At 49.6% G+C, this 9,860-nt stretch overlaps 1 protein-coding gene across 1 annotated transcript in view; it reads right to left on the reverse strand.

Annotated features, from left to right (window-relative positions):
* Positions 1-4,055, reverse strand: part of LOC149369847 (uncharacterized) — a 6,205-nt gene extending 2,150 nt beyond the window's left edge. The window contains exon 1 of the mRNA XM_089576589.1: positions 2,995-4,055. Coding sequence (XP_089432715.1) covers positions 2,995-3,935 — 941 coding nt within the window. The 5' untranslated portion in view covers positions 3,936-4,055. The remainder of the gene's footprint in view (positions 1-2,994) is intronic.
* Between the last annotated feature and the right edge of the window lie 5,805 nt (positions 4,056-9,860).

The raw sequence follows: 9,860 nt of genomic DNA on the forward strand, positions 1-9,860 counted from the left end.
GCGGCTGCAATTCTCCAGCAGAACGACGAGGAGGTGGCTTGCGACGTTGACAGGTAAGGCATGACCGCACGTATTTGCGGATGAATGTGTACATGCCACGCCAATAATATCGTAGTCGGATGCGATCGTAGGTCTTGAACACTCCGACATGACCACACTCCGGGTCAGCATGAAAATGGGCGCAGACTTCCGAGCGAAGGTGACGGGGAATAACTAGCAACCACTTGCGGCCGTCTGAGGTGTAGTTGCGGCGATAAAGGAGGTTATCACGTATTGAGAAATGGGAAGCATGGCGGCGAAGAGCGCGCGAAGGCGAAGCAGCCGTGGGGTTGGTGAGGAAGTCAATAAGAGAAGAGATCCATGGGTCGGCACGCTGCAAGGAAGGCATGGCGCTGATGTGAAGCATCGGTGAGGAGGCGTCGAAGGCGAAAAGGCTAGAAATATTGGCTGGAAGTGGGCAGCGGGATAGAGCATCGGCGTCTTGATGTTTGCGGCCAGTACGATACACGACGCGGATATCGTACTCCTGGAGGCGAAGGGCCCACCTCGTGAGGCGACCGGATGGATCTTTCAGAGAGGAAAGCCAGCATAGCGCATGGTGGTCGGTCACGACTTCAAACGGGCGGCCGTAGAGGTAAGGGCGGAACTTGGTAAGAGCCCAAACTATCGCCAGACACTCTTTTTCAGTGACCGAGTAGTTAGATTCAGCCTTTGTTATCGTGCGGCTGGCATAGGCAACGACGTATTCGATGAAGCCAGATTTGCGTTGTGCGAGTACGGCGCCGATGCCTACCCCACTGGCGTCAGTATGGACCTCGGTAGGTGCGTTTGGGTCGAAATGGCGCAGTATCGGCGGTGCGGTGAGGATACGGCGCAAAGAATCGAAGGCTTCGTCACAAACTTGGGACCACTGAGAAAGATCGGAACTGCCTGCCGGACAGAAGTTGTGTCAAACGTGCAGCAATTGAGGCAAAGTTGCGTATCAACCTACGGAAGTAGGAGCACAGACCCAGGAAGCTGCGCAGATCTTTGATAGGAGTAGGTCGAGGAAACGCAGCCACAGCACGAAGTTTAGCCGGGTCCGGACGGACACCGTCCTTAGAGACAACATGGCCTAAAATGGTAAGTTGGCGGGCGGAAAAATGACACTTCTTTAAGTTCAGCTGAAGGCCGGCGTCAGAGAGGCAGGTCAAAACGTGCTTCAGTCGGAAGAGGTGAGTGTCAAAGTCAGGCGAAAACACGACGATGTCGTCGAGGTAACAGAGGCAGGTCTTCCACTTCAGCCCACGCAGAATGGTATCCATCATCAGCTCAAAGGTGGCAGGAGCATTACAAAGGCCGAAAGGCATCACAGTAAATTCATATAGGCCGTCAGGGGTTACAAAAACTGTTTTGGGGCGATCGGCCTCTTCCATGGGTACCTGCCAGTAGCCGGAGCGTAAATCTAAAGAAGAAAATATTTCGGCACCTTGCAAGAAGTCTAGCGCATCATCGATGCGTGGCAGGCGATATACGTCCTTGCGCGTGATCTTGTTAAGGCGGCGGTAGTCGACACAGAAACGGATGGAGCCGTCTTTCTTTTGACAAGCACAACTGGCGATGCCCAAGGACTGCTTGAGGGCTGAATGACGCCGCTCTTGAGCATTTGGTCGACTTGATCTTCAATGACTTGGCGCTCGGTTGTCGACACACGATAGGGGCGCTGCCGTAGAGTAGCGTGGGCACCTGTGTCGATGCGATGTATGACAGTCGAGGTTTGGCCAAGGGAGCTGTGATGGCAGTCGAAGGAGGCGCTGAACTGGTGGAGCAAGTGGAGAAGCTGCTTGCGCTGCGGCGGAGGAAGATCTGCGTCGATGGAGCGGAGAAACAGTTTTGTAGAGGAAGGAGTGGGCGTAGAAGATGGTGGGCTGAGGCAGTGAGATTGATGTGCGATGTTTCGTTAGTCTCCTCACGGGTTATAATAGACGCGATGGGTTGGACACTGCCGACACATTCGCCGCGGCGCAAAGCACTAGGGCAGGAGAACGGGTTACAGACCCACAGTACGGATAGGCCAGCAGAAATAGTCAGAACGGCGTAAGGCAGGGGAAGACACTTCCGGCGGAGAAAAGTATGAGCGGGCGTGAAAATTACAGTGTCATCACAGAGAGGGTCACAACAGAGGCGCACAAGGACGGAAGAGCACGGAGGCAGGTCGATGTCTTCGGCGACGAGGGCTTTAATACATGGCGACGAGAGAGCAGCGTCCGGCAGCGTTTGGGGCAAGGCAGAGAATCCTACTTCAGCGCGAGCGCAATCTATCACCGCAGCATGACGAGACAGGAAATCCCAGCCCAAAATAACATCGTGGGAACAAAACGGCAGGACGACGAACTCGATTGTATATAGGACGTCCTGAATCAAAACTCGTGCTGTGCAAGCTGCTGACGGCTTGATGTACTGAGCGCTGGCCGTGCGCAGCGAGAGACCGGCAATTGGCGTCTTAACTTTCTTCAAGCGGCGACAAAGTTGTGCGTCTGTTACTGAAATTGCGGCGCCACTGTCGACAAGGGCCATGACAGAAATTCCCTCGACCGAAACGTCAATAAGGTTCGCAGGTGACAGCTAAGGTCTTTGGTAGTTCGACGGGGACGCAGTTCTTGCCTTAGGAACTGCGGCATCTAGTTTTCCTCTTGCGAATTATTAGGACGGCGACGCATCGGAGAGATGGAACGGCGTCGCGGCGAAGGGGAACGGCGATCGGTAAGCGGTGAATGGTCGGGGGAGAACGGACGAGTCGACGGACGGGGCTCAGCAGACGCAGAGTACTGACGCGCTGGAGGCCAGTACCCGACCGGCGGTGTCGAGACTGGGAGACGGCGACGACAATAGCGGGCTACGTGCCCAGGCAATCCGCAGGTGTAGCAAATAGGCCGGTTATCCGTTGTGCGCCAGGGATCTCGGCCTCGTGGACAGGGTCGCATATAAGGTGCCGGCGCTGGTACGGGTACTGACACTGTAGGGTACATAGGCGGCTGAGTTTGAGCAACGACCTCGGCGTAAGTCAGTGGATGTGCGGCAGGTCTTGGGACGACGTTCGCATAACTCAGAGGCGTGGCGACAGGTCTGGGAGCGGCGTCAGCGTACGTCAGTGGAGCAGCGACATGTGATGGTGAATGGGTGGACGGAAGCGCCTCAGCAACCTGCTCGCGAATAGCATGTTGGAGAGCCGGGGCCAAATATGGTGGCGACCCCTGAGGGCTAGGCAAAAGAGAAAGCTGACGGGCCACCTCCTCACGCACAAAGTCTTTGACTTGCTGCAGCAGAGAGGAGTTATCAGCTGCGGGTGTCAGTCCAGCAAGTGACTCTACATGAGCTGAATGCTGACGAGTCAGGACCCGCTGCTTCCGCAGCTCCTCGAAGCTCTGGCACAGCGTGATGACTTCTGAAACGGTGCGCAAGTCCCTCGCTAGCAGCATTTGAAAGGCGTCATCATCAATACCTTTCAGGATCTGCTTTATCTTGTCAGCTTCCGGCATGCGGACGTTCACTCGGTTGCAGAGGGCGATTACGTCTTCTATGTAGCTAGTGAAGCTTTCGCCGACCTGCTGCGACCGTTCACGCAAGCGCTGTTCGGCGCGGAGTTGTCTGACGGCTGGGCGACCAAACACTTCGGGGAACTTCGTCTTGAAGGCCGACCAAGTTCCAACGTCCCCTTCATGGTTGCGGTACCATAAATTGGCGACACCGGTAAAATAAAAGACGACATTGTTTAGCTTAGTCTCGTCGTCCCATTTGTTATAGAGACTCACACGTTCGTAAGACGCGATCCAATCTTCCACGTCCTGCTCATCTGTTCCGCTGAAGACAGCCGGGTCCCGCTGGCGAAGGGAGCCGGCACAGATGACAGTCGGTGGGCCTGCTTGCACGGCTTGATTTTGGGTGTCCACAGGCATAGCAGGTGTTGGAAGAGTGCGGTTACGGAGCTCCAGAGCCGATATCGTTACCCCGCACCTCCACCAAATGTAAGACGGGGGTTTATTAAAGGCACTGGGACCTTATTAAAGGAGCAGGGCGGCAACAGTCTGCGGTCAGCCAAAGCGAGCCCAAAGCACGCGCAGCGATGGCACTGCCGCCGCTGCGCAGAATGTTCGTCTTCGTCTTTACAAGGCAACAACAACCAGTGTCACAGGTTCTCTTGACTCTCTTTCGTCCTTGTTGCTTCGCGCTACCGTTCTCCGCTATGACTGACCAACTATCCCGCACTAAGATATTAATCGCTACTACAGTGTGCTTATAGCGCACAGGACTCATTTACATGTTTCAACTTAGGCCTCGCTGCCCCAGCATACATCGCCAAACTATACGCAGTGTGTGTATGCAGAGCCAGAGTAGCTGAGTACTCCAGCGCGCCCATTTCTCCACGGATCTACAGCGCATGTGCTGACCCTTACAGCCCTCACAAGGGCATTCAAGAGGGATTTGCTGCATTCGTCGTTCAGAGCTTTGGCGACATGCACGATACCTAAAGGAGTGCTTATGTGTGGCATGCGGACGATACAGAAGCGAATATTAGCAAACCAAGGTCTACAAAAATGGTTGGCAACCTCACAACAGATGACGGGAGTTCTTGTGGACTTCGGCCCTTCTTCACCTTCCAGGAAGTCAGAGGACTGACGAGCAAGCTCGAAAGGCGCACTTTCTGAGCGACGCAAGCCTTCCACCGCAGCACTATTAGACCCTGGGAAAAGGACCGAAGTACTCCCAGCCGCCAGTAGTAGCGCCAGTGGAGAAGCTGGTCTTATCCAGGCACATATCCCAAATAGTCAAGAAAGAGCTTCGGCCGAGGTTCTAGAGGTAAAAGCGTCAATGCTTTGGGTTGTCACCGAGACGACCAAAACGATCGAAGCAAGGACATCCGTGCCCTCACCATAGAGTATTTCCACAGCACCGATTTACGACTTTATTTTATCAAATCAGGAGTGCGCTTTATCACAGCTTCCTTATTGACTGCTCTCCTTATCACAGAGAGTTTTCGCATGCTACTATTTCGCTTTATATATATATTGATCCTTTCACTACTTGTACAGCATTTTCCAAGTGTTTGTTACTGCCGTTAGCTGCATTGTTGCTGGGCCTTTTGAATGAATTTACGTATGTTGCCAGCGCTTTTGCTTTTCACTTTGCCTACCCCCCCCCCATACACCAATGCCCACTGGGGCGACTTGTACGTACGCAAATAAATAAATGAAGGGCATTTCGTAGTGATTCCTGAAGTGATGTTCAATGAAAAGGCTTCGGCAGCCGTCAGTAAATGTTTTAAACAGGCAAATGTTGATCACGTGGTTGTGAAATAACGCGCCATTTCACTTCAAATCATTCTAATTCAATGTCGTTAGCCACCTGTGTTAGAAAAACAGGAGTGGAATTATTATTTTTCTCGTCAAAACTCACAGAATTAATGTCCCCTTTAGGGCTATCATTTCCAAACCCGGCACCTGGCAGTATTTGGTCTCTGGCTGTCTGCAGAAGCACCTTTCATGTTTTGCGCTGGGTGATCGGTTTTCACTGAAAATTGAAGATGTACTGGTCATGTTCCTGGGGCAAGAAAATCCAAGAGGTGCCTTGGTTTTAGCACTGATATACATGACCTGTATGATTCTGTTCCGCATAAAGTCATGTTGAAAGCTGCACGCAAGTGCATAGTTGAAAGGGATGACGAGGCTGGCTTTGTGGGCCGGTGCGGCATTTTTATGTCTGCGTTCGTTGAACTTTTGTCTTTTTATCTGAAATCGACGTACGTGGGCTGGAAAGGGGATGTCTATGTACAAAAAAAGGGCGCATGCGTTAGTTCGAAGGTTCCTGCGGCCCTCAGCAATATTTTTCTTGCTTAGGTGGAGAGGGAAATTAAGAACACGATTCTAATACATTTGAACTTTTGTTGAACTTTTATTTTCATTATCAGGGACAGTTTCCAAATAAAATTAACGACATCCTAAAGCGTTTTTAAGAAATATGGTAACGGAATGTCTCACATTTAAGTTGCTTCAGGAAAAGCTCTCCGGTTTCTTAGTTTAAAGTTGTTGTTTTTTTTTTCAGGAAAAGCACGCCTTCTAGAGCGTTGTTTTGCCTCGAGACACTCGAAACTAGTAATAAATGGAATAGCGACGAGGAGCTTACGTTGAACCCTGACAAATTCATGCCATCACTGCGTAGCGGACAGCGTGTTTTTACAGGAATGTTGATTAAAAGCTCCAGGGTTTCCGAAACTAGTGATTTCAGCAAATTCCTAGAAGCATTAGTTTGATTTCAGCTAGTTGGTTGTAGCATGACATGTTTACGCAAAAACGTACTGGCGCTAAAAGACGACGACAATACACACAACGAGACAGGACTGGCGCCAACTTCCAACTTAGTTTATTCACGGAAAAAACTACTTACAACCACACGGCATGCAAAAATATAAAGGCAAACCAGATACAAGGGGTGATCTAACAAAGACACACGCCAAAAGGACAAAAGCGTTATAATCATTGCTTTGATCCCTTTGGCACGTGTGTGTTTGTTAAATCACCCCTTGTATCTGGTTTACCTTTATCTTCTTGCATGCCGTGTGGTTATAAGTGGTTTTTTCCGTGAATAAACTCAGTTGGAAGTTGGCGCAAGTCCTGTCTCGTTGTGTGTATTGTCGTCGTCTTTTAGCGCCAGTACGTTTTTTGCGTAAACATGTCATCTAGAAGCAATTGCGGCCAGTACGGGGAGATTTCTCCAAAGCTAGAGTAGAGAGCAAAAGATAGGAAAGATGCAGTTGTTGCGTTTGTGCATCAAACTGCTCAAAATGTTAAAAAAGTGGCAGGACGGCTTGACGTGAACGTGCTGTTTTCTGTACCACACAAGTTGGTGGGGGGGGGGTGTCGGGGGGGGGGGGGGGGGGCTTTGCCATCTGGTGAGGAAGTGTCATGACAACATACCAAGAAACAGCCCATTTCATTGTCCACTATCACATAGATCAGCACGTGTAGAATGTGTTAGATCAGTGGTGCATTAGATTTCCCTTTCTCGCAATAAACCTCATAGTGGTGAGACCGGCCGGTGTATTAATATTCGGCTTATGGAACATCTTCGATCACTTTTGGATTGAACCTATTCCCATCTGAAGGAGCACTGCCAGGATTACGGGAAAGAAAACGAAAAAGTATGCAGACCTTTAGTCGCACACACACGCATTTTATTTTTTATCCTTTCTCACAGAGATAAGACAACAAGTATGCCATATTCGAAAAACTCAGGATGATTGCTTCAGTCCACCTTCTTTATTGCTAGTCAGTAAAGGGGTTTTTTTCTTGGGCAACACGTGATGTGTTTTAGTGTTCCTGGTTTTTTTTTTTGCTTTTTCGTAATTGTTTCCTGTTTTTTTGGTTGTCGCCACTGTCCTTCTATCGGAGTGTAGGGGTTTTTATACACTGACCTATGATGTGTTCCTTCAATTGCACTCAGAGCATATGCGCTGGCATTATTATGTAATGTAATTGCTAGCTATAAGTATGAGTTATTAATAAGAATATAGTTGCAAGTCAGTGCTAGTTTATGGGTTTCCTTGTTCTCTGTCTTTCGTCCGTTTGCGGTGTTTTCTACCCCGAATGTATACACGCAACTTTATTCGTGCTATGCCTGAGGCGACGCAGACAGCGCACGACCTGCAGTGCTTGTTTGCCAGATGTTACTTTTCCTTTTCTGCTACATGCTGGTTTTGTAGCACACTTTTACGAGCACCGGAATTAATATTTTTACGACTTGTGGTGGAACGGAAGCGCTGCGCTTTATCACTGAAAGTTGTTCCAGTTTAATGAACACATAACTTTTTCTGCGCAGATTGACAAAGTAAAATTGGTGTTAAGTTATGACTAGCTTGGAGTGGGTACATCAAAACGAAATTCTGTCGGCTTCTTAGCCGCCCTAGTACTCAGTGATACCTTTTTTTAGGCGTAATCATTACTTGAACTTTTGAGCGAAAACCCGTGTGTTTGTGAGTGCGAGCGTGCGTATGTGTGCGTGCGCATGAGTGTGTGCGTGCGTGCAGGCATGTGTGTTAATACTCATGGTGCCTATAATGATGGCGTCCTCATGCAACCTTGCAGGTGGCCGTTAAATTAACGACTGGTGGCGCGGGTTGCTCGAGAACAGCAACCTGGATCGCACATTCTCCCAGCGATTGCAGCACTTGCCGCCCCGGAGAACAGGCAGTTAACTAAATGATTGGTTGCCCGTGGTTGCTTTGGAAAACAACATGGAACACATAAAACCTATCGCTAGTCGCCCCTGCCATCGCAGGGCCGTGGGGCACCGGTTAACCGCTGCACCTCTGCGCCAGGAGCGGTGTGAGGACTCCCAGGGATCAATGATGTAAGGTTGAGAATTTTACCACGCAGATGGTCGCCGCATCTGAATATAACCCGAATGCAGCACTTGAGGGAGGGGGGTGCGGCGGCGGCTGCGCAGAGCCATGCAGAGGTAGAATTGCCAGCTGTGTGACATCGGGTTACATTTCACCGCAGCGCGCTGCGACTAGGTTCGCAAAGAGAGCGGGCGGTCTTACGCCTTCTGGTCCTGGACCAAACGCAACGGTTTGGTCCAGAACCCTTTTCCGAATCATTTTATCCCAGAAAAGCCGAGCACGTGGCCGGGGCAAATCTTGTACCCACTAGAAAACCGGTGCGTACCTGCGGCACCGGGGATAGAAACCAGCACCTTCCGAATGCGAGGCGGATGCTCTACCACGATTAAGCGGGCGTACGTATATATCCAAGTCAAAACCCCACAAAAGGAACCGGAATCGCAGACGTTCGTGATTTTAAAATAAATACCGGGGTGTATTTTACTAAACAAGTTTTCATCCTTGTTTTGGTCTCTTTTTCCGAACCGCTACCTTCTCTAAAGCCTCCAGGCATCGAAGGTGTTGAAACAATGTAATCGATAATCAAGTTATAACTTTAGTTCCTGGCTGGTTGAAACCTAGCAAAAAGGTTAATGGCAACAGAAAAAGGATAGAACTGCTGACAAACAACCATCATAAGCAAAAAAAAACAACTACCATTCTTACCTATGCCTCATTTTACGCAACATCAAAAAGACAACGGCGCTATGTGATGTCAGGATTGCTTTTTCGCACGGAGCAAATATTCACAGCTTTGCGTCGTGAAGAGGAGAAAAAATTAAATGATAGAGATAATCGCAAACGAGTACGCCAACGTATGCAGAGAGTGTATTCCAGGATCGGTCAAGGCGATAAACCTCACATGCTGTAGTGTCTGCATTGGGCAAGCACGAAACCGATTTTAAGGAACAGGCCCGCGAATGCAGCCTAACTTTGCGAAGAATCTCAGGCGGCCATGCAGCGTACCATTGCATTTGTTGTTGTTGCCAGCCGGCAATTGAAAACACAATATTTTTCTACAGAAGTAAAGAGAGGACGGATAGGAAGACCGCAAGCATTTTATATCATAAAAGCTATGGAGAAGTTTCTTAACACGCCATTAATTTTATTGGCACAGCAGTAAATCGCGTTTTGAAAAGCTACTTGTAAGTTTCCGACAAGTTCACCTTTAAAGATATTCTCTCTCATCAACGCAATCATGTTCGTCTCGCTTTCTGCGCCTTGTTTAAAAACTATTCGCAGTTCAATCAGGGCCGCACGTGCCCTTGCGTGGTTTTCATTTCGTTCGTGTCTGTAGTGTTCTTTTTATAACTTGGTGTTACACTGTTTTATTCGCTCACCATCGTTTTTCCGCCTCACAAAGTAGGTGCGGGGTTCGATCCCCAGTGCCTCCGGGTACACCGGTGACAAAATGGGTACAAGCTTTCCACTGCCCGGTTCTTGGCTT

Source organism: Amblyomma mixtum, chromosome 1 (assembly GCF_055824585.1).
Source record: "Amblyomma mixtum isolate Tamu chromosome 1, ASM5582458v1, whole genome shotgun sequence".
In the NCBI taxonomy this organism is placed as follows: Eukaryota; Metazoa; Arthropoda; class Arachnida; order Ixodida; family Ixodidae; genus Amblyomma; species Amblyomma mixtum.